The sequence below is a fragment of the Camelus ferus genome, chromosome 9, assembly GCF_009834535.1.
Source record: "Camelus ferus isolate YT-003-E chromosome 9, BCGSAC_Cfer_1.0, whole genome shotgun sequence".
NCBI classification, from domain to species: Eukaryota; Metazoa; Chordata; class Mammalia; order Artiodactyla; family Camelidae; genus Camelus; species Camelus ferus.
In genome coordinates this window covers 36,886,993-36,911,727 of record NC_045704.1, presented here as the reverse complement: position 1 = coordinate 36,911,727, position 24,735 = coordinate 36,886,993, and the positions used below count along the sequence as shown (strand labels likewise).

Below are 24,735 nucleotides of genomic sequence, written 5' to 3'. Positions count from 1 at the left end.
CCTTGCAACGCAAGTAGGCACATGCTGTTGTTTGGCAGATGGTGGTGTCTTTCATTAGTGTGCTTGTTTCTCACTGATCCCTCTGTGGAGTTGAAAGCTTGAAAATCATCTGCTGAAGAGTCATTTCTTTCTTAACCATATGCACCATGCAGCCTTTCTCAGGTACTAAGCAGTAGAACCCTTCCTTTGCCCAAAGGAACTTTGAGTCATGAAGTGTTTCTGTGTGACAGTTTCCCAGGTGCATAGTCCCTTCTGCCAATGCTCTCGTACCATCCTGAGATGCTGCTTCTAGAATTCTGGCATCTCACCACCCACTCTGCTGTGCTGGACATGGAAGGAGAAATGAGGTTTTCAGGCCAAGCCTGACAGCCACTTCCAGGGAAGAGTTAAAAATACTTGAGCTCTCTTGGACTGGACCCTTACCCTGTGTAAAAACAGTCATCTGAGTCTTGGTCCCAAGGTGTCCTCTGTAAATCAGGTCATGCGGATCTGCTGAACTTGGTAGCTTGGCTTGCACAGAATGGTCAGGAGACTATGGAGCTTCTAAATCAGCTTCCTGGACTGAGAGAAAGGGAGGGAGTGGGTCACAGCAAGGCTGGGACAAAGACTGCCCGTTAGTGGTGATCAGAAGAGGAAGGAAAAGGGTACTACTTGAAACCTGAAATCGTAAAATCGGTTCTTACCTGATTTCCCACAAACTGCCATGGGCAAGTTGGGCTTGCATACTATTCCCAGCACTCCCCTGGAGAAGGGAGCCACCAGCCAGTGGAGACCTGTTCTCACTCCCAGTCAGATTGATTAATGCCGTCTTTCCCCTCCTCCCATCTCTCCCCAGGTCTGTTGCGGTTCCTCCCACTTTTCCATAAGCAGAACAAGAACCAAATCAAACGTCTTAACGTGTGTAGAGAGATCACGTTCCGTGAGCAGACACAAAATGGTGGCAGGTTTGGCAAGCACGAACTAGACCAACCGAAGGGCAGCCCACCACCGTATATCAAACCTCACTTCCGAATGTAAAAGGTTCACACGCCTTTGGCTTCCTGTTGACTTCCTCCTGACCCAGAAAGCATGGGAAATGTGAAGGGTATGCAAAATGGTTGTTGGTTACTGTTGCTCCCCCCGTGCCCCTGGCTCATCCCGTGGCCACCTGTTTTCCAGCAGACCACGTTAACTAGCCGACCACAGACTCCACAGTGGGGGCACGGGGGGTATGTGGCATGAAGGGCGGTTACATATTATAATTTTAAAAGTATATATTATTGAATAAAAGGTTTTAAAAGAAATGTATGGAGAGTTTTCAGTGTGGAAGGGGCCACTAACCGAGACCGATGGCCACCAGGACTGAGTGAGATAGAAAAGCGTTTATGCCAGGTTCTAGCCAGAGGAAAGAGGGCGCTTCCCAGCGGTGATGAGGGCGGTTTCAAGGATGCTCTTTACAGAGACAAGATGTTGAAGAGGTACGTGAAGCAGAGCTGGCAATGGGGGACCACAGATCATTCAAGTAGACTTGGTGAGCCAGGAAAGCCAGGCCTTGCCTTGAACACAGGTCTCCTTGAGCCCCTCCTTCCAAAGCAGGTGAGTCTCCCAACCATTTAGATCGTAGGTTAAGATCACCTCTAGTGAACTCAGGAAGCTGCCTTAGCCCCTTGTTTGCTTTCCCTTTGCAAGTGTCGCCATATTTCATTCCACCTTTTAATCCTTCCCCCTCATCCCCTGCCCCCTTCTGAAAAAGCATCTCACCTTGGAGGCAGGTGGAGTCTGCTGCCCCAAGGCAGGGAAGGGGTCAGGGTCTCCGGTTCAGAGCATCCTGAAGCTCCCTAAACTGGGAGGAGAAGAGGCCCCTCAAATGTGAAGAGAGGGTGGAGTAGAAGCACCAGATGTGTCTGTTAAGTGAGAAAATGAAACCCGTTTTACAAATGAGCTTCCTGGCTCCCTCAGCCCTCCTCTCCCAGGACAGCTGTGCCCCAGGGAGGTGAAAGCAACAACCTGGTGGCTGCCAGCCTCGTCTCTGGCTGAAGCCTGCATCCTCCCACCACCTGAAGGGAGCAGAAGTGGTGGGCAGACTGTGGCACCCAGGCAGCTGGATGAGACACCAGCTAGTTCTCCACAAAAGCCAAGCCACTTGTTCCACAGAACATCCCTTCTCCTGCCTTCTCTGCTGCTTGTCCTGAACAAGTGACTGTGGGAACCCGTGTGGACACTCACAATTTTTGAAGCAATTATGGGGGGAAAGCAGAGGCCTCTCAGGGCCACCTCAGCATCACAGTGTCCCTTGGACCAGCTCCTGTCATATCCAAGCAGCTCCTCAGATGTGGGAGCTCAAGACTGTGCCTGCCCTGGACACAAACGAGTTTGGGCCCACAGGCTCATCACCAGCTGACTTTGTAAGGCCGGTGGGACACTGAATGGATGGACTTGCTACTTTCCAGCTCCATCACCGGCCTCGTGTTCTCAAGCGGTCTCTGTCACAAGACCCTTTTTGACCCAAGGCTCTGTAAGCTTCTGTTGGTCTCCCACATCTCTGAGACAGCATCTCAGTACCATGTTTTAATGAGCACATCCCCAAAACTCATAAACATGGTGCTTCATACATGAGTGTTGATCTACATAGTATATTATCTCCATGTTGACCCGCTGGCATTCGAGGGCCTTCCCAGACAAGGAGGGTCTCTTCAGAGCACATGCACGGTCAGTTAGTTTGGGAGTTCTTTTGATACCATGTAGAACTTGAATGCTAGTTTTATCCAATTTCCCTTCTCAATCAGTGGGAAAGTCTTATTTTCCAAGATAATCTTGGTTTTTGTGAATGATTATCGTTGGGTGGGAGTGTTCGGCTGTAGAAAGAAGGCGAAAGAGGAGTTTTTGTTTAGGTTGTTTTGACCTTGAGAAAAGGGGACAAGGAACCCACTAACCCCGAAACAGTCTAAAGCTCATCCACAATGTGCTTGGAAATTCAGAACATCAATTCACATTTTTCAGTAGTCCTGCTTGTGTTTGGATCGTCTAAAGTAATATTTAGTGACTTTTCCTGATTACCAAATTAATATATGTTCATGGTAAATTCAAATGTTACATAAAAGTAAATAGCGAAAACCTCCCTTCAACCGCATACACATACATACATAAAAAACTTTTTCCTCCCTTGGAGGTAACCATAGTTAAATTTGGCATGTATCTTTCCATTTTTTTTTCCTGTGCATTTACTAACATTTTAAAATCATAATGATTTTTATTTTACAGAAATATAGTCAGATTATACATTCTTTTTTGTGACTTGTGCTTTCACTTAGTTGGGAAAATTTTGCTGTTCGCATGTATAGATCTACCTCACCCCTTTTCATGGCTGTACAGTATTCCACTGTGTGATGTACCACAGATGAAGCAATCCCTTATGGATATACTCTTACCAGTACTATTACCAATATTGCTACAAAGAACAAATTTGCACATACATTTTTACACAGTCTATGTTTGTGAGATAAAAAAAATCTTAGAAAAGAATTATTGTGCCATTTTTTTTTCTTTTTCTTTTTTCTTTTTCTTTTTGGAAGGGCATTATTATGATTCAGAGAAAGCAGTCTTCCATTCTCTTCTCTCACTGGTGTAGGTTGGCACCGTGTTGCCTTCAGCTATGACATTCTTGTGGGACTCTGTCAGGAACTTGGGGCATGGTGCTCAGGGTCTGTGAGCTTTCCAGGGATCTACAGAAATGTTTGAGACTTGAAAAAAGGATGTTGGCTCTAACATAAGAAAGTTGCAAAATAAAAAATTAATAAATGTAATGAAATGTCTCTACAATCCTGTGAACTGTGAATCCAGTATTTACTTTTTTTAAACATGTTTTCTTATTTTATTAAATATTACTAGTATTCTTTAAAGGACAAACACACAGACCAGTTGGCTACAGTGAAGAAATCTCCTTTTTATAAGAGTTAAGAAACCACTTTAAAAGATACTTCCAGGTATTATCTTCAGTGATGCTGCTAATCTTTTTTTCTGGGACTCCAGGTAATATTCAGCTTCTGCAGCTACCACACATGCAGCAAATCCCCATTTGAATCCTTTTAATGTTGCACCAACAAAGGAAATATTATTTGCAAAGCCACCCATGTATCTCCAAGCTGCTCTGCAGGCCCCATGGGTCCCTTAACCCTTGTGCAGTCAGCTTCTCCTGGACAGTTTTTAATGATGTCCCTTCTATCTTGCATTGTTTATAATCTGGAAGTTTCATTTTACTGTGACCATGTTCGTCATGTCCTTGATGGGCCATGTCTGCTCTCTTCAGACAATTCTTTTAAAATGCAATATTACTATGTTTAATACATACAGATCACATGAACTTTTTCTGACAGCAATCTGATCTCTCAGACACTTCCAGTATTTACTTTTAAAAATATTTTTCTCATGATAATTAGTGAAGAGTCATAGACAATCACAAAATAATCAAATAATTTCAAAAGCAATTCCAAAGTTCTTTTCCCCAAAAAGTTACAAGAAAAAAAAATTATCTTCAATGAAAAATGGCTGCCTTTTAATGTTTGAAATGCTGTAGGGAAGCCTTCAAAAGTAAGCATGCAGACAGCTGACAAATATTTTAAAATATCCTTGTCCAGAGGGGGCTGGGTGGTGGAATGGATGATCAATCCTTTGCAGAATATTCTACAGGCATTTAAAATAATGTGCATCTCAAAAGCATTGTGCTAAGTGAAGAAGCCAGACTTAAAGGCTGGGTAATTCTATTTAATGATATTCTGGAAAAAGTAAAGCTGGGGGAATGGAGGGCAGACCCATGGTTGTCAGGGGTGAAGTTTGGAGGGTGGGGGTGTTGACTATAAAGGGATAGCATGAGGGAATTGGGGGCTGATGGAACTGTTCTGTATCCTAAATGTGGCGATGGTTGTATACTTGACTTTGTCAAAATGATACACCAAAAAGAGTACATTTTACTGTATGTAAGTTTAAAAGTAAATTAAAAAAAAAATAGTAATCTGCAGGGACCCAACAGAATTCCCTTACAACTTCACTCGCAGACTAGCAGGAGCCTCATCTGCCCATCACTGGCTCTTCTACCCATGTCTTTGGATATAACCCCTGGAGCTGAGATTCAGCTGTCCGCACTCTGCCAGCTGAGCACCCCAGTCATATGGGCCCTCTTCCATCTTTGCTCCCAGCTAAGGGATGAGTCTCCAGGCACAACTCCTCACCTCATTGCTATACCTCCCCATCCCCATCAGCACAGAGGAGTGAAGAATAAACTCTGCTTTACAGTGTGTGATAAGTCCCTTATGTCTCAGGGCCAGGTGCTCAGACTTTCTCATCTTGGGCTGACATGAATGGATGCTGTCCGGGTTTTGACGTCTGACTGGGGCTTTTGTGCACTGTGTTTCTTACAGTTCCTGGTGCTTTAAATAATATCTTAGTTATTAAAGCTGTACATCTAAAAGTCGAATTTGTCTTGTGTCTTCAAGATCTTGTCTTAACTACAAAGCGATTGGTTTTGTATATAAATTTGAACACTTATTTTGCTTAATTCTTGATTGATGCTTGATTAATTCAAAACGTAATGGGTTAAACCCTAAACATTGCTCACATACTTAATCTAATTTCTGTAGGCATTTTCAAGGAAAAACACATATTTAATCTGTTTGATTTGCACAAACACTTTCAATAGCTAATATGAAAGACCTATAGTCTGATGAAATCTTCCTAAGCATTCAAATACTAACATATCCAAGTCTAAACTCAGAGATTTAATCAATCAAAATCTTTTATTGTTTACAAACTTAATTAAATTTTCTTAGCATTTTAAAATTAAAACCACAGATCTAATTTCAAATTCCTTTAAGCATTTTAAATTAAATTCAAAGTATCAGATCCTCTAATCCTCTAATTGAGCTATCTGAACTATTTCAAATATGTTAAATAACAAATATCACAATGATCAGAAACTTATTCCTCAATTCAGCACGATTACTGATGTCATGGATTTGATTTACTTGCCATAATCTCTCTGCGTGTTTTGACACTTACCCTACCAACGTGAGATATTCTATATAACGCAGGACTATGGTTCATGGTCAGAGATTCTGCTCTGGGCACAGAATTGGTTGCTGCGTCTGCAATGGTTCTACCCAAACAACAGGTTAACAAACTAAGCCCCTTCTTGTAGTAGTGGGATTATCCAGACCACCCCATACCTTGCACCTCATGTAATTACTTCACTTTTACCTCTTCTGCAGCTTTTATCTTTTAATTTTTATATATTATATATTTTTTTATTGAGGTATAGTCAGTTTACAATATTGTGTCTTCTGCAGCCTTTAGTGGCCTGATTGGCATTGGTTGAGCTTCCGAACACACTCCTCACAATGTAATCACTATACTGCCTCATTAGTTCTGCTCTTTTCACTTACTACTTTTTAAAACTGACTCATCCACCTCATTCTAATTGCAAAGTCATTGAAAGAAGCAAAATATCAGCAAGACTTCTTTGTGTGTTTTGTCCTTACATCCTTCATGTTGATGAAGAGAAAGCACTCTTGAAAAAATACAGTTGACCCTTGAACAACATAGGTTTGAACTACAGGGTCCACTTACATATGGGTGTTTTTAATAATAAACACGGCTATACTATACTATCTGCTGTTGGTCAAATCTGAGGATGGAGAACCACAGATAAGGAAGGGATATAGAGGAACCACATATAAGGAGGAACAGCATACATGGAGGGCCAACTGTAACTTGTACATGGATTTTTAGCTGCTGCAGGGGTGGGGGGTCAGCGACCCTAACCCCTGCATTGTTCAACGGTGACTATATAGTGCTTAATGTATGTTTCTGTGAGATATCTGTGGTCTTAGGTTATGTTAGTCTACATTACTTTGAAATGAAGGCAAGTGTCAGAGGTAACCATTTGGTTCTAGTCCGTCTGTCCATCCATCCATCCATCCATCCATCCATTCATTCATTAATTGTGTGCCTGCCATGGTGGGATACATGGCCAGAAGACAGTCTACACCTAGAAGGAGCACATCAAAGTCAAGTCTACAATAGGAGCAAACCCTCTAACTTATGTTCTCCAAACCTTGGACCAAATAATCTTTACTGTAGCCAAGGCTGTGATCACGATAAACTTTGAATCCCAACCTAAGGAAGAACTGAACACAGTTCATGTGGACACTCACCGAGAATGAGAATGAGTAGTTAGGAGAAGCAAGCATTTTCATTTTCTCCATCAGCTTGCTCACTGACTGGCTATCTGTCCAAAGCATGAAGCCCACAGACCTCAAGCTGTTTCCATTTTAACTGGGGACATTGCATGTTTATTGAGAGAAATGTGAGGTGGCAAATAGACGAGGTGAGCTCTAATTCCAAGCAGAAAATAACCTCTACTGGCTGGATGGATATGGAGATGCTGAGGCTGAGAGAAAACCTGTGCTGGGCCTGCAGAGGCCAGGACCCACCCAGTCTGTGACTGTAATTCACTGATTCAGCACTTAACTTACTGCATACATACTGGCACTTAGTTTGGGCAGTGGGAATACGGCTATAAGCAATACAGACAAAATTGTTTCTCCCAGAAACTCAAAATCAAGTGCAGGGAGACAGACAATAAATAACTACAAAGAATGTCAACTGATAATAAATGCTATGGAAAAACAACAGAGTAGGGTAGAGGGATGAGCAGTTCGGATGGAGGGAGTGCTATTTCAGATTGGTTGTAAAAGAAGTCCTTCCTGATAAAGAAGTATAGAGGGTTGAATAGTGTCCCCTCCAAATTCACCTCCACCCAGAACCTCGGAATGTGAATTTTTTTGGAAAGAAGACTTTGTGAATGTAATTAGTTGGAGATCTCAAGATGATATCATTGGATTCAGACTTATCCTGAATCCAATGACTTGACTGGTATCTTTATAAGAGGAGGAGAGGACACAGATACAGAGAGAAGAAGGCCATGTGAAGATGGAGGCTGAGACTGGAGTGATGCTGCCTCAAGCCAAGGAATGCCTAGGGCCACCAGAAGCTGAAAGAGGCAAGGAATGATTCTTCCCTAGAGCCTTAGGCACAGCATGACTCTGTCGACACCCTGACTATGGACTTCTAGCCACCTGAACCGTGAGTGAATAAATTTCAAGGTAGATGGAGGTTTTGGGAATGAGAAAAAGGCAGTGGTCTGGGAAGAGTGATGAAGAACAAGGAGGATGCATGTCCCACCTCTAGACCCAGTGGTTGAGGGGTACAAAGGAAAAGTCACCCTCACTTAAGAGGCTTGAGGGGGAAGCCATACCTCCTGGGAATAAGTAGACAAAGTGAAGGAGGGAGTGGCATGGGCAGGAAATAAGGAGAGAAAGTGCTTATTTCTGGGAAATGTCAAAGACCATTCTGGCTGAACTTTGTACCAGTAAGGGAATAATATGAGAGAAGCAGAGGTATATTCACTGTGATGAAACTCAAGCATCAGGACCTCTCACTTTCTGGGCCCTTACCAAGGCCCTGGGAGGGGCCTTGGCAATTTATTGAAGTGTTCCATACAATTTTGTAAAATCTGCAAAGGCAAGCAGATTATTTGGATCTCATCAAAGCTGAGTCAAAATGGCACTTCCTTCCCATCAGAAATAAAATCAATAATGCAGGGTATATAGTTATAAACATACAACTGGTTTTTCTCCTTTTTAAACTTTTTTTTAAGAAGTAAAACTCATGCAAAATAGAATGAATCAGTCCCTGTGTTTGGAGGGCACAAACAAGTAGCAGTACTACAAGCAGTGGCACATATGTGGGTGAAGTTGCATGTTTTTTAAAATTAATTTATTATTTTTATTTTTAACTTTTTTGTTCTAAAATTTTTAAAAATTATTTTATTTTAATTTATTTAAAAGATGCATGTTTTATGAATCCTTCCATCAACCATGATAGACTCAGTTATCCTATTCTCTTTATAAAAATGATATTACAAACCTATGTCTTATAAAGAGGTGATCACCACGAAACCTAGATACTCAGCTGGTGAGTTCTGAGGACTTTAAATGTAGGGCAAGAATTTGGACTTTACCCAAGGGCAGCAGATTAACAGGAGCAGAGAATGCTATGGGATGACTGACCTGGAGTCTGGGAGCGGGGACCATGGAGAACAGAGGAACTAGTTCATATACTAGTTAGAGACCATAGCAAGATTCATTACTATAGATTAGTTTAACTTTTTTTTTTTTTAATATTCAGTAAGTGAAATCACACAGTCTGGTTTATTTTGTCTGACATTTTTTGTTCAACATTATTTCTGTGAGACATATTATCCATGTTATTGAGTGGAGCGTTGGTTCATTATTTTCACTGTTCCATAGTATTTCACTGAATAAATATATCACAACTCATCCATCTACTGCTGATGGACATTTCAGTTGTTTCTAGTTTAGAGTTATTATAAATGATGTTGCTAAGCACATTCCTGTACATGTCTTTTATCAAGCATTTCTGTTTGGTACCCAGCATTAAAATTTCTCAGTCACAGAATGTATATATATATTAGACATGGTCAAACAATTTTCAAAAGTGGCTATACCAATTTAAACTTCCATGAAGAAGCTATGAAGTTCCACACAAATAACAAAAGAGGATGCAAAGAAAAGGGAACTCTTGTATACTGCTGGTGGGAATGTAAATTGATGCAGGTAGTGTGGAAAACAGTATAGAGGTTTCTCAAAAAACTAAAAATATAGCTACCATATAATCCAGCAATTCCACTCCTTGGTATATATCCAAAAAAAAAAAAAAGCACTAATTCATAATATATACACACCCCAATGTTCATAGCAGCATTATTTACAATTGCCAAATACGAAAGCAATCTAAGCAACCTATCCATTCATTAACAGATGAATGGAAAAAGAAGATATAATTATATACATACAGTGGAATACTACTCAGCCATACAAAAGAAGGAAATGTTGCCATTTGCAGCAATATGGATGGCTGTGGAAAGCATTATGCTAAGTGAAATGTCAGACAGAGAAAGAAAAATCTACATGATATCACTTATGTGTGGAATCTAAAAAACATAACAAATTAGTGAATAAAACAAAAAAGAAGCAGGCTTACAGATATAGAGAACAAACTAGTGGTTACCAGCGGGCAGAGGGGAGGAGAAACATAGGGGTAGGGGTATAAGAGGTGTAAACTATTAGGTATAAAATAAGCTAAAAGGGTATATTGTACAACCTGGGGAATACAGCTAGGATTTTATAATAACTATAACTGGAATGTAACCTTTAAAAATTGTGAATCACTATATTGTATACTTGTAATGTATAATATTGTACAGCAACTATACTTCAATTTAAAAAAAAAACACTGTAAAAAGAAAAAAAAAAGTTATGAGTGTTCCAGCTGCTCCATATTCTTCCCATCACTTGGTATTATTGTCAGTCCATTTAATTTTAGCCATTCTGGTTGGTATGTAGTAATGTTTCATGATTTAAATTTGCATTTTCCTGATGACCAGATATGGTGAGCATCTTTCCCTAAGCTTGTTGATCATTTGGATATTTTCTTTTGTACAGTACCTCTCCAAGACTTTGATCAATTTTTCAAAATTAGGTTTTCTTTTTCTTATTAATTTGTGGGAGTTTTTTTTTTATATATTCTGGATAAAAGATTTTTTGTCTGATATATGTATTGCATATACCTTCTCCCAGATTGTGGTATGTATGCCTTTTCACTTTCCTAATGTTGTCTTTTAATTAACAGACTTTAAAAATTACAGTGAAGTTCAATTTTTCAATAGTTTCTTTTATATTAGTACACTTGGTGTCCTATTTAAGAAATCCTTATCTACCTGAAGGTCTAGAAGATATTTCTAAGGATTTTTTTCTTTTTAAGAACTTATTTTTTGGAGCAGTTTTAGGTTCACAGAAAAATTGAGGGGAAGGTACACAGATTGCCCATATATCCCCTGGCTCCACACATGCATGGCCTCCCTTATTATCAACATCCCCTACAAGAGCGGTACCTTTGTTAACAATTAATGCACCTGTATTGACACATCATAATCACCCGAAGTCCATAGTCTACTTTGGAGTTCACTTTTGTGTTATACATTCTATGGGTTTGGACAACTGTATAGTGACATGTATCCATCATTATGTTACCATTCAGAATATTTTCACTGCCCCCAAATCCTCTGTGCTCTAGCTATTCATCTTTCCTCACCCACAACCCCTGGCTTAAGCACTGATCTTTTTATTTCTCCATGACTTTTCCAGCATTAGGTATTTCTTCCACACCTGAAATATCGTAGTTCATTTTGTGTCTTTTAGAAAATGTTCTAGGAATTAATTGATTAAAAAAAAAAAAAGCTGTTGAGTCAACCAACCCAACCGTATTTTAATTGTATTAATTTCTCTTATCATAATGTTTAGGCTTTCTTGTTTTCTAATGTATTTAAGGCGAGAAATTTTCCTCAAACTATTGCTTTGACTGCATTCCACAAATTAAGCTATGTGGTGCAGTCACAGCAATCCTATTAATAATTAAAACAATGATGAAAAATGATGCAAATAAGGTGCATTCATAGCGATTCTGTTAATAATTGAATCAATGATGCAAATTTAGTGTTCAGGGCACAGTTAGTGTGCAGTACTGGTTAGCTGCTTTAACCTTATCCTGTACTGTCCAAAAAGCATTTATTTATTATTCGCAGGACACCAGATAAGCACTTGCTTATCCAAGCCACCTTCCGTCCCTTTCCGCACGTTTCTTTCACTCTTGTAACTCCTCCTAGCTCCGTAGGGGATGGGGCCCGGTTTTCACGCCCTTTGACCCCACCCTCCAGGTTCCCATGACACCACGCAGGTACTAATAAGACGTTCTATAATCCTCTGTCTCCTTCCGCTTTCTAAAAGCAGCGCTCAGAGATTACGATGGGAAAATAGTTCCTTTGCTACCTAGTTCTTTCCATGAGGAGGCGGGACTACGGCGGGGATTAAGAGCGGAAGGAACAGGAAGTCTGTGATCCCTGTGGCGGGATTGGGTCCTGCGCTCTAGGGGGGGCGGGCTCAAGTGGGCGGAGGGATCCATCTCAAGCGGCGGGCGGCTCGCCGCCACCATTTAAGGAGGGGAGAGCGCCGCGGTTGGCGGTTGCTGTGGTTTCTATGCTGAGGTGGGTTAGTTCTTCTGGGACCTGAAGCTCACAGACGTGGCGTCTCCCTTTCAATTTCGGCTGTCGGTGGCTGCTGATACAGAGTTCGGGAACTCAGCGTCCCTTTTTCGGACCAGAGCCAGCCCCCTGTTTTGCCTTCGCCACTTGGTGCCCAAATCTAGGTTGGCTCCGGCGCGGCTGAGGAGAAGGCCGGCGGCAAGATGTTCAAAAACACGTTCCAAAGCGGCTTCCTCTCCATCCTCTACAGCATAGGCAGCAAGCCCCTGCAGATCTGGGACAAAAAGGTCAGTGGCTGGGGGCGGCGGCGGGTGGGGTTCGGGGGCTGGGCCCGGAGTGGCGGGTAGTTGTGTCGAGTTGGGGCTCTGGGGGAGGCCAGGCGGTCGCTGCTGTGCCGTCCCCAGCCTGTCGTGACTGAGGCGCTAGATGGGGGCGTCAGGTGTAAGCAGCTGGGGTGCGTGTAGGGTGGGCGTGGCTGGGGTTCAAATGTCCTGCGGCCGTGGTGTGGTTAGAACTGTGGTCCCTCGGCGCATACTTGACCTGGGCCGTTAGGTTACTTGGCCTCGGTTTTCCCATCCAAATGGTGGGGTTGATAGTGCCCGTCTCATAGCATGAAAAGCGCACCTTCACGTGAGGTTGCTTTGGGGACGTGCAGATGAAAGGATTGCTGTTAACTGATTTCACAAATATTTACTGATACCCTGCGTTGTGCCAGGCACTGTACTGGGCACTAGACACAGAGCCTTTGTTCCAGGCCCCCTTATAAAGGCACAGCCAGAACTCAGTTATGTTTGGGTTCATTCATTTGCTCCCTTCCTCCCACTGATCCCAAAGAAGCCAGAATTAGATGACCTTTGGCACCATCTCCACACTCACTGTGACTTGGGGTCTGTACTCTGTCTTCAGTGGCTGACTTCTCCCTCAGGAAAATTGCAAGATGGTGATAGTCTTGCCTGGGTTAACAAGCTCAAAGCCACGTACGAACCTCATCATCTTTATTAAGGCATCCACTGGATGATACTTTCACTGACTCCAGGAGATGGTAACCTTGCCTACTTTCTTGGAGATGTTGATTAGGGGACATGTGTGTCTAGCAATCTGAGTTGGTCTGCATTTTATTACATTGATATTTCCTTTTTCATGCAAATTCCCATTCAATCATCTGAATTTTTTTTTAAATGTAAGTTAATATAAGGCACTCTGCTGTGGAAGATAGATGATTTAGGATATAACCCTAGTACTACCCTCCTCCTGGGAAAATACGGAGAGGTGGTTATGTTGAATGCTGTTTTTATAGAGGTGGATGTGGGATAATCTGAAAAAAGCAGTTTATTGGTAATGAGGCCAAGAAGTTTGGATTTCATCTTTTTCATCTTCCCTTATCCACAGATAAAAGTTTTGGGCCATGTAGAGATTAGGCCTTTTCTGCCTGTCACCACTAGGGAAGTCTGCATTCTGAGAGCAGCTTTGGGGTGGTGTGTACACAATGTTATTTTTATAAGATAGTTGAAAGATCTGAATATAATGAGTTTGGCCTTAAGCATATGTGAAAAATCTGACCAGCTCTCTTCTTTCAGTGATTCTATCCTCAAGCTAGAGATAATGACAAGAGTTACTCATTACATAGGAAAGCAGTTCCTTAATTGTTTTCCTATATAACTGAGCTTTTCAGTTCCATGGTTTTGTTCACATTGGAATAAAAAACATTGTAAACTCTGAAATTGTACCTCTACAAAGAGAACCCGGAATGAGCATACCTGGGAGCTTTGTAAGGATGATGGCTTTTCAGCCGTGGCTTGACTTAGTTATGGACTGTCAGAAGGGATGGAGAGAGTGGATGGTGCCTAGTTGAACTTGGAATTATAAAAAAACTGTCAATATGAGGCAATTGAGATAGAGAATGGACTTGATCTAGGAGGAGAGGTTTTCAGAGCAGGTGAGTGAATTTACCAACACTGAAAGAATGAATTCTAGTGCAGGGAGGCCTCAGCATTTCTATTAAGTGAAACTTTTATTAGAGTTGCCCCATTTTATCCTTTCTGGGCTTGATCTTCTGAAATGTGTTTTATTTTTCAAATGCAGCTTTTTGACTAGTCAACATGTTTACACATGGAATATAAAAGCAAAGTAACCATGGTGCACTGTGTCCCTTAACAACACCACTAGAGGTCGGATGGTAACTTAATGACATAAACACGTGTGAAAACATTGCTAGATCGACTGGCAGAATTACATGGAGTGAATTAAGCAGGCATTTTGGCAAAGAGAACCTTTAGAAGAACACTCATTTTAAGCAAAATTCTTATAGTAGTAAAAAAATGAATTACATGTTTCTACTCTTCTTCTTAGACTAGATTGAAAAATGTAATTTTCCCCCCCTTGAGGCAGAAGAAGGAAAGGGAGGAAAAAAGGGATAGTTTGGGGCCAGATCCGTAGGCTGTGGTGTATATGTGCTATTTCTCGACTATGTTATAAAGTCTTCAGAAAGTGCTGGGAATCCAGTTCAGTCAGGGAAACACTGGGAATTGAAATTCTTATCACAGATTTATTGAGCAACAGCTAAGGGACAGGCATTGTGTAGATCTGAGGAGATACAGAGTTGGAGAAGACATTTTTCCTGCTCCCATGGAATAAGGCCAACTTATAATAAGGGCAGAGTTTGATGAAGGGAGGGAAGGACTGTCCACATTTGTCTGGAAATGATCCTGCCCTCTGCTAGTAGGTACGTATTGGCTATAAGTGTCTATTTTTAGTCATTACATATTTTGATTTCACAAAGCTGTACTATTTGTCTTCCTGAGTTTATGGAGAGAGAATTTCTGTAATTTGTTTACTATGAAGAACAATCTTGGCAAAATTAGATTTGGCTTCTGTTTAGACTCTGTCTCCTTATGAATATGAGGAGTGAATGCCATATTCACAATACCAGTGAATTTACAAACTGCAGTTTTGTGAGTGTGGCTACATTTGCAACACTTGCATTTATCTGACACTCTGAAGTACTCCGTTCCTCCTCCCATCTCATCCATCTAATCTCAGCTTAAACATAATTTCACTGGCAACTTAAGTTAGGTCTCCTCTGTGCTCCTGTGGCGCTTTATACCACACTGTATGGCAGCTGCTCATTTAATGTACACCCCCACTAGACTACAGGTTCCTTGAGGGGAAGAATAGTATCTTACCTTGAAACCCCAGTGCTGGAGTGTGATCAGACACCTTGGATTTGCATACTGGCTCTGTCATATGTCCTGTGCTGTGCAACCTTGGGCAAGTACTTAACTACTCAGTTTTCTAATTTTGAAATAATGCCACTTCCTTTTCATGGTTATGGAAATTAAATGAAGATGTATATAAAATGCTTAGCAACAGTTGTGGCATACAGTATTATTAAATAGGGCAGGGACCTGAGGCATTTGGTCAAGAGTAAGTGAGAAATTTACAATTAAGCTTGATTATCAGATGTGTAGGAATAGGAAGTACAGTAAAACCAGACATCTGAAATTAAAATAATTTAGTCATTGTACCATGGCTTTCCCAGTCCAAAACCTCAACAGGGCTCTAAGGCCACGTAGCCTGTGGTCTAGTGCCTCTTAGCTAGTTCTCCAGGCCTGCCTCCCTCTTAGCAGTGACCTTCTCCTGAACTGAGAGAAGTCTGCTTTCTGTCAGCTTCAGGCTTTTCTACTTGTGGATCCCTCTGCTGGGACCCAGTCCTCCCCTTTTTCACCCCTAGTCTCTGGGTCACAGCTCAGAGGCACTTTCTCAGGTTAAGTTAATTTAAATCCAGTTATAGAACCTCTGCTTCCTTCTCATCATACTGGTCATACTTGAAATTAGCTTCTCAAGGTCTTTATTCCTGACTGGACTGTAAGCTTCCTGATAGAGACCTTTGTAATTTTTCAGACCAAGAGCTTAGGAGAAATTAAGGGTTTCTTAATATTCCCTTAACTTCTGGGACCAGCAAATAATACATTATTAAAGGACTCTTACTGTTTAATATAAACATTACTTCTGGTTTGTAAAGAAAATACCAGGAAGTTCTATTCCCACTTATGCCTGTGTAAAACATACAATTTTCAGTCTCTACTGATAATATCCTGAAAGTCTACTAGATGAGAATGTTAATTCATACAAGCTTGTCTATCTTTCTCTCCTCTCAACTTGTCTTTCTCTCAGCTGCTTCTGGTCCTCCCGCATTCCCAAATGAAATATTAGAAGCAGAATTTTTGTGGTTGTTGCTTGAAAATATTAGATTCCCATTCCCAGTTCATAATTTTAAAAATGAACAAAATCTCTCTCCAGAAAAAAAGTTTCCACACCCTAGCTTTTAATTAGCAAATCTTGGTACATGTTAAACTAATACAATTTCCAGTAGTAGAATTGAGAGCATTTGGACATGAAAGTACAAAAACTTTTCTTCAGATTGTCCCTGGGTCAATCTGAGGATATTCTTCATTATTCCGAATAATAGCTTTTACTACAATTGGGCAAAGGCATGGGTTTTAGTTACACTTGCCCTTTCAAGGCATTGTTAGGAAGAGAATAGTTAGTAATACACATAATTGTCCTCACTTTTAACTAAGGGGCTGTTTGTAAATGCCCAGAGTTGCCTGTCTGCTGAAGGATAGTCCCTGTTAAGTGTCACAAAGGGAGAGAAGCCTTTGATCCATTGGAGCCTGCAAGGTCCAGGCCTTGAGTCAGAGCTATGCCCAGCTCTCCCCACAGAGGTCTCCCTCTGCCTGTTCTCTGACTTAGAGCCCAGCCCTAGCCCAGAGCTGAAGTGGACAGCTCTAATGGCTTAATGTAAATTGGAACATGTGTCCTTAAGACTAGCATGCCAGATGGCTGAGGGCTCAACTGTCTGCCAGGATAAGTGGGTGGGGCCAGAAAAATGAAAGATTGGAGTAGGGAATGGATGCAATTCATGTGTTATTTTTAAAGTGCTTAACGAAATATAGAGCATTGGCCAGCTTCCTCCCTATCCTAGTAGTATTTTTCCCTCCTTGGCTTGACCCTCCTCCCTGGGGCTTGCATTGAATAAAAAGAAAAAAAAAAAAAAAAAACACAACCCAGCGTTCTTTATTAGTTGCCCCAGCAACCATGGAAAGCCCAGGAGAGTGATCGTAAGAAGGGCTTGAAGTTTCCCTTCTTGCTGTCTGCAGAGTCTGAGAACCATTCTGATTGTTAATTGCCAGTAGTCTGGGTTCTGAAGCTTCTAAAGAACCTCCAGCTCATTGTTGGAGTTGGCAGTGGGGAGAAGAAGAAAGAGGAGGACCTTATGAAATTAAAAAATACAAGATTGACTTATTTTTTGGAGGAATAAAACACTCATAGGCCACACTGCAGGAATGTGTTGTGAAATAAAAAGAATTAACAACTCTAGAACAATTGGCACTTTATAATTTAGAGAGGGAAGTAAAATACAACCTACTTCCACCATGAGCAATGAATGCTGACCAGTTCATTTTATCTTCATTTCAAAGCCAGGCCTGCCTATTGGCCTCTGAACTGGAAGGAACTAAGGAAAGGAAGTTGATGTTTCTTCTGAGGCCATGTATCTTGTTATACGTGTTTGTCAGAAGCTGGGCTGAGGAGGGGGTTGCTTCCTGGAAGACCTTTATAACTTAAGGCAGTGACAGCCAGATTGCCAAGGTGGGGCAGGGGTGAGAGGCCTTGCCCCAATTTGTCCACCTCCCTTTCCCCGTTGATCTTAGTTTTAGAGCCTAGAGAAAGATTTTGGGAGGCCTCCCATCCTCAAAGTGCTCATATTGCTGATTAATTTCACCCTCACCCCTGCTCCACTCTTTTTTTTCCATTCAATTTGTGTTTGCAGCCCTTTGAACTTAATAAAGAAGAAAAATCATAATTCACTAAGGAATCAGCTTAATATGATTTTAAAGCACTGGCAGCATGTGATATGAGACTACTTGCAGTTTTGTTCTTTGAGGACTGAACTTTCTCCTTGGCAAAGTTCTATTTAGCTCGTTCTCACCACCAGGCAGGTTAAAACTCTAGCAAGACTGATGGACAAGAAGGGACTGATGGACATCCCTTCAAAAAAGCTGCCTTTTCCCCCCTCTGGGTTTTCTTGTTTTATGGGCTGTGTTAATTAATTTGGTAAGAATTAAGTTTGAGTGTGGTTGTTGATGTGTTGTGAAAGACATTTTTCTCTTTAGAAGTTAACTGAAAATCCAACTGAAAAGTTAGTTTGCCTCTGTTTTGGCTTTCAGTCTGTTGTCTTCTGTGTACAGTGTAAGGCATTGTTTTCTTCTGTAAAGACCTAACTAGTCAAATTTACTGGAGCGATGTCATCTGCTGTAAACTTTGAGATGGGCAGAAGGCAAGTTTCCTAACACTTCTTCCTGTGCAATGTGGATGGGTTTTCTGGAGCTGAGGGCAGCTTCCCATTCACTCTGGTCTGAGAGACCTGAGGGGATGTAAGATTTGAGGCCATGCTTTCAACATTGTTGGATAAATTGCAGTGTGTTGCCTTGGGCCCTAATTACTTCATCCTTTTAATTTAATCATCTGTTTGGTTTGTTGCATTCTGTGCCTTTTTAAGAATGAAGTTATAGAGAATAATTAGTGCTATGTTATAAAATTAGTGTTTGCATTTTGTTGGAATGCTGCCAGCTCTTATCAATGTGGCTGAGTCATATTATTTGGAAAAAATTTCTTGATGAATTCCTCCTTCACCAACAAGTTTGCCTGACTTTTCACAGCAGCTGTGGGCTAGCAAATAGAGGAGGAATATTGTCACTTTGGGAGCGTTTATATGGGAAATGAGGTGGGCAGTGTTGGCATGTGCTATACAGATCCAAGCCTTTGTGCTCTTAATCTCCCTTGGAAAGAGGCCCAGAATTCAAAGCAGGAGGGCATTGGATGTTGCCAGCTTTGTTTGAGAAGCACATCAATGTGATGTTTGTGACTTGAGAATCCAGAAATGCTACATTGGCAGAGATCTGGGGCATTCTGTCTCTGACAGTGGGTACCAAAGGATGATTTGTGGGAAGGCATTCTTCATGCTGGCAACCTCAGTGGCTTTGTGATATACCCTAGGATCTCTGGCTTCCTATAATAGTCCATGGTGGATATGTTATCCAGGAATTTAAAAAAAAAATCCTCCTTGAATCTCTTCATATGTGCCAACTCTTAGGGTGACAAATCCAGAAGTCAGCAAATATTTGAATGCTTAGTTTATGCCTAGCAGAGTGCTAAGCATTGTAGAACATACAAATGTTGCTTAGCACTTGATCTGTGCCCTTGAGCTTATTTTTTGAGACGATAAGGCTCACTTGCATCTTGCAGAAAAAAATGAGCAGTGATATCAGATGTCACTTGGGGAACACCGAACACACCATGAGTGGATCAAATTCACAGTAACAGAGCTCACAAGACTGATATCTAAAGACAGAATACCATAATATTAATACTAATCTATGTTGAGCAATATGACTATCAGACTCAACACTGTTCTCTCCTTATATGTGAATCTAATGGAAAGCCAAGTGATGAATCATTGAATATGACAGCCCAAGGCAGCCATTTTTGCTATAACTAGAAAAAGACCACATGCTTGTCTTTCTGATGCATCTGGTTCTAAAGCTGATTGATCTTTTTTTCATATGTTAATACATTCAGCCCCAACAGTCCATCCCTGTCTCAGAAGTGCCTTTGCATGTCTCTGCTCTGTCCATATTAGGTGCTTGAGTGTAATGCTTGAAGATTGTGCTTTCTTAAATATTTTTTGAGATGAGGAATCCATATTGAATATTGATTGCTCTCCATCATGTACTTCCTACATATGCAGCAAACAATATAAAACAATGTAGGATGAAGGGCTAAATTATGTAGTCTAGGCTACATGAGCCAGAAAAACAAATCAGAGAAGAGAGGTCAGTGTGGGCTGAAAATGCTAAAGAAGGCTTCTGTGTGTGGCACAGATGGGACTTGAATTCATATTTGAAGAACTAGAAACTTAGGGAAAAGAAGATAAGGAAGCATGAAGTGTAGGAGTAAACCTGGGGGTGTAATACTTTCATTTTTTGGTTGCCACCCTCCCTCTCAGTGACACTCTGCCTTTGACCTTTCTCACCAAAGACGTGTATGAAGCAGTATGGGGCAGTGGAAAGCCTGCTTGTTAATCCTACCTCTTTTACTTAGGATCTGTCCTTGCACTTCCCAAGTGTCCATGCCCACATCTGTAAAGTGGAAACAACACCAACTATCTTGTGACTTTTGTTAAGTGTTAGGATTGAGACTGTTGTTGCTAGGAAAGTTCCTAGTGCATAGTAGACACCTGGTAAATGTTAGCTGAATCTAGATTAAGTTCATTTCCTTGGTAAGAAATTTGTCCTGATTTATAGATTGCCAAGTTACCTGCAATTCCTGTGGTGGTTGATTGGGCTCTATACAGAGGTAACAGCATGGCTTACTTATATTCAAGCTTCAACATACCATGTTCCAAACTTCTGTGTTATGTGCCTTGAGCTACTATGCTTTTCTTTAAATAGTCCCATTCAGAAAAATATGTGAAAATGAATATATGTATATATATTCATGACTGGGACATTGTGCTATACACCAGAGAGTGACACATTGTAATTGACTGTACTTCAATTAAATAGATAAATTTTAAAAATAAATAAATAAATAGTCCCATTCAGCCTTCAAAATCATAACAAAGTTATGGCCAAATATTTCAGTACTAACCAGTTTAATTTTCTTCCTTGTAGGTGCGGAATGGCCACATCAAAAGAATCACTGATAATGACATCCAGTCCCTGGTACTAGAGATTGAAGGAACAAATGTCAGGTAGATTGTCACTCTGTTCCCCAGAGACATTGTATACCAGGAGGCAATACGTCCTAGAGGTGAATAGCATGGACTGCAGAGTCAAAGTAAGACTGCCTGGTGTGGCTTGAGCTCTGCTACTTAGCACTCACCTTGGGCAAGTTACTTAATCCCCTAGGCTTCAGTTTACTCATCTATAAAACAGGGATAATAAAGGTACATCTTCCTTATAGAGTTATTGTGAAGATTAAATAAGTGAATGTGTGTAAAACACTTAAAACCTGCCTAATCCATAGTAAGTACTGTGTAAGCCTCAGTTATTATTATTAATATTTATCCAAAGTGTGTTAGTATGGAGGTGGGGGTGTTGCAGTAACCATCCAGTGGGTGGCCAGTGTAGTTTTCAGTGCCAGGGTGGTCTTAGTTTTGGTTTTCTATCATTTGATAGTTTCTAAAAGACCAGAATTGAATCTTCTCTCACTGGAAGAACTTCATCAGATCCACTGGTCTGGCTTTGTTTTTCAGATGTTCTATTGTTGATGTCTAGTGCCATGTTAAGCTTTTGTTTCAGAGTCCAGCATTTTAAAAACACTAGCTTAGCTTAAGGGTTGAGGGATCATTAGATGACATATCTGGGTCTTTTAGATCTGCCTTCCAGTTTATCCTCTTGGACTGAGTATTATTGCTGTGCATACCACAAAGAAAAAGACAAGTAGTGTGTTTCCTGGTTTTTCTTCTTTCTACAGCACCACGTATATCACATGTCCTGCAGACCCAAAGAAAACACTGGGAATTAAACTTCCCTTCCTTGTCATGATTATCAAAAACCTGAAGAAATATTTTACCTTTGAAGTACAGGTAAGCGTACGCACATGAATCTCCATACTCTTGGCTGTACCAAAGAGGTATCTTGTGAATTTATAGGGAAAAAAATGGCCCTAGGAAAGTATTACTAATTTTTGTATGTATTCTTTCCTGCCTCTGCTGTACACTTGATGTAATCATCATTATTATGACATAATTTTGGCATTAGTAATCAAAATTTAATGCCAAGTTTTAAAAGAAGCAGTAAGCATCTCATCTAATCAATAGCTACAAGAAAATCTAACCAATAGCTATAAGATTTCAAAGCTTGAGGGTTAGAGGAGTGTTTGTTTGGAAAGTAACTAATATGGGGCTATTGTTCATCTCTAGTCTAGCATTCTTCATTTTTCAAAGGGAAGAATGTTTATGGAATCATTCTATGGTCTGAGGGCCTGACGGATGTGTTATATGTCATAAGCAGCTGCTGTTGTCTTGGCAGACAAGATAAACTAGCTACTTCCGGGCCATCTGCATCCAATGTGACCTGTCTCTGATCTGTTTATTCTCCCTTGAGTCTCAGCCTTGGGAAACCAAGCTGTGGGAGTTTCAGGTTGTTTGCTTCTTCCAAGATGGAATTACTGTGATTCTTCTCTGCATCTCATAGGTACTAGATGATAAGAATGTGCGTCGGCGGTTTCGGGCAAGTAACTACCAGAGCACCACCCGAGTCAAACCCTTCATCTGTACCATGCCCATGAGGCTGGATGACGGCTGGAACCAGATTCAGTTCAACCTGTCGGACTTTACTCGGCGGGCGTATGGCACAAATTACATTGAGACCCTGAGGGTGCAGGTACTGGCTCCTTTCCCAGATGGAGCTCCAAATGGGAGAGGGGGCTATGCTCTGCTTATCACTGACTTGTGGCCCATGTGACAGAACAGTGTGGGTTTCTGGCTAAAGTTCCCAAGTCACTGTCTAGGGGGCTTTGACCTCAGAGAGGCCCGGGACCTATTCAGGAATCTGCTCAGATGCAGTGGGAGAATATAGCAAGCAAAATCTCCCTCGTATGAGAATCTACCCCTAGGCCAAGCTGAGAAGGTGCAAAGAGATGAGGCTTTGACAGCACCGTGACAGGGCCCGAGGAGAATCAGGAAAAGAGGAAAGACAATCATATTTTGCCTCTTACTGTCTTACATTCACAGATCCATGCAAACTGTCGCATCCGACGGGTTTACTTCTCAGACAGACTCTACTCAGAAGACGAACTGCCAGCAGAGTTCAAACTGTATCTCCCAGTTCAGAACAAGGCAAAGGTAAGCCAGCCTTCCTCAGAGGAAGGCTAGACAGTGAAGCTGGAGAAGCTGTGTCCCTGGAAAGTGTTCTGTTCTACGAGTTCAACTGTTGATGTGGAGTATGGAGTACCTTCACATCATAAGATCTTAGGTCTTCTTCCACCACCAGCACTGACTCAGGAATGATCCTGTGAAATGTTCTGTTACTACTGTCTCACCTCCAGAAGGTGGTCCTGACCCTTCTGGGGGGCATCCTGCTGCTTCCTGTTCATAGGCTTTCCTTGAAGAATACCTTCCATCTGAACCTCTTACATTAGCCCCAACTTACTGTCAGCCGATCCGTCCTCTCTGACACAAGGGTGGGTGCTTATGTGCCTGCCCACTGTGACATGTATGCATCTCCCTACAGTCCAGTGACCCCTCAGGTTTCACCAGAGGAAGGGGGTCAGTGGCACTGACCATCTATTTTCTAACAACTTAGACTAATGACTTTTTTTTTTTCTCTCCAGCAATAACTGGGCTGCAACTCAAGGGATAGACCCTGGACTTGACTCTTAGTTTAAAAAGGAAACTATCTGGAGGACAATGCAAAAAACAAATATTTATATTAGTTCACTGTGCTGCGGTTCTTTTATCTACTACTTGGCGTCCCTTGTCGTGGACACCAGTGACCATGTTGAAATGCCCTAATTGCATTGTAAGTACAGTGAGGAATAAGCCGTCCTTTGATACGCGAATGTTGGAGTTTATCTTGCTGCCTGCCTCAGTGTGTGGGGAGATACATTTACCACGAGTTTACGGAATTAAAGATGTCCCATAAGGCGATTTCAGACCAATATTTCTTCCTACAGTTTGTTCTTTGTTTTATATATTACCTAAATATATGTATATGCTGTGTAATACTCATAATCCAGAAATGAATAAAATGTTATATTCTTGGTTTGTAAATTTGTTCTTAGTTTGTGTCTTTTTTAATGGTGACATTTCTCTTTCTTTGTGATGTGAAATTAGAATTCTTTCCAAAGAACATCCCATACATTCATGCTGTGAAACAGCTTGCAGTAAGCTCTTAATGTGTTAGATCTGTACATACTGATTTGGAATCAACTTCCAAGATAAACTAAATAAAAGGAAACACGCATAGTGTCTGACCAGTGGAATCATCTTACTCCAAGTGCAGCTTTAGACAAAATGGCATGTATTCCAGATTGTCCTTACACACCTCAGGAAGGTGTCATGTTGGAGACCTATGTGCTCTTTTATAACAGTCGGCACATCTCGTGTTGCTTAGCATTGGAACAGATCACAATTTCCCTATTTGAACTCCAGATGAAGTACTTGCCTTGGATTTAGGGACTTACAGGAAAAATGTTTCTTTAAACACTGGACTGTTTAAAGAACAGAACTGAAACCTCACACCGCTCTGCCTGCTCGTACTTATTCTGGGGCATGTGCTTGGTTAGCAGAATGACGTGGGCACAAATATTAGAATTTACAAAAGTTAAATGCTTACGTGTGATACAACTCTACCGTACGTAATATTTTTTTGGGGAAACAATTTTAGGGCAGAGAAGAGCATATGTAGATGATCTCATGTGACACATAGGAACTATACAGTGACTACATCTGGAGAGAATGGTTTTATCATTTGTATACTTTTTTGTATTATAAAAATGTTTCTTTGAAAGGTAATGTT

The 24,735-nt window shown here is 41.2% G+C and overlaps 2 protein-coding genes across 5 annotated transcripts in view; both read left to right on the top strand.

Annotated features, from left to right (window-relative positions):
* Positions 1-1,283, top strand: part of CSNK2A2 (casein kinase 2 alpha 2) — a 38,473-nt gene extending 37,190 nt beyond the window's left edge. For all 4 annotated transcript variants that reach the window (XM_032486436.1, XM_032486434.1, XM_032486435.1 and 1 more), the window contains one exon: positions 836-1,283. The gene's annotated coding sequence lies outside the window, so the exon portion shown is untranslated. The remainder of the gene's footprint in view (positions 1-835) is intronic.
* A 10,802-nt stretch (positions 1,284-12,085) lies between these two features.
* Positions 12,086-23,987, top strand: CFAP20 (cilia and flagella associated protein 20). Its single transcript, XM_032486432.1, has 6 exons — positions 12,086-12,438; positions 20,884-20,963; positions 21,689-21,800; positions 22,411-22,599; positions 22,950-23,060; positions 23,549-23,987. Exons 1-6 carry the CDS (start codon positions 12,355-12,357, stop codon positions 23,552-23,554), a joined length of 582 nt encoding a protein of 193 aa, XP_032342323.1. The 5' UTR covers positions 12,086-12,354; the 3' UTR covers positions 23,555-23,987.
* Positions 23,988-24,735: the final 748 nt, after the last annotated feature.

What these genes read in the sequence shown, in the direction of transcription:
- CFAP20 (XM_032486432.1), top strand. Translation starts at nt 12,355, where the DNA reads ATGTTCAAAAACACGTTCCAAAGCGGCTTCCTCTCCATCCTCTACAGC. An exon ending in ATTTTACCTTTGAAGTACAG is followed by an intron (nt 21,801 to 22,410) that starts GTAAGCGTACGC and finishes TGCATCTCATAG; the next exon opens with GTACTAGATGATAAGAATGT. An exon ending in TTGAGACCCTGAGGGTGCAG is followed by an intron (nt 22,600 to 22,949) that starts GTACTGGCTCCT and finishes TTACATTCACAG; the next exon opens with ATCCATGCAAACTGTCGCAT.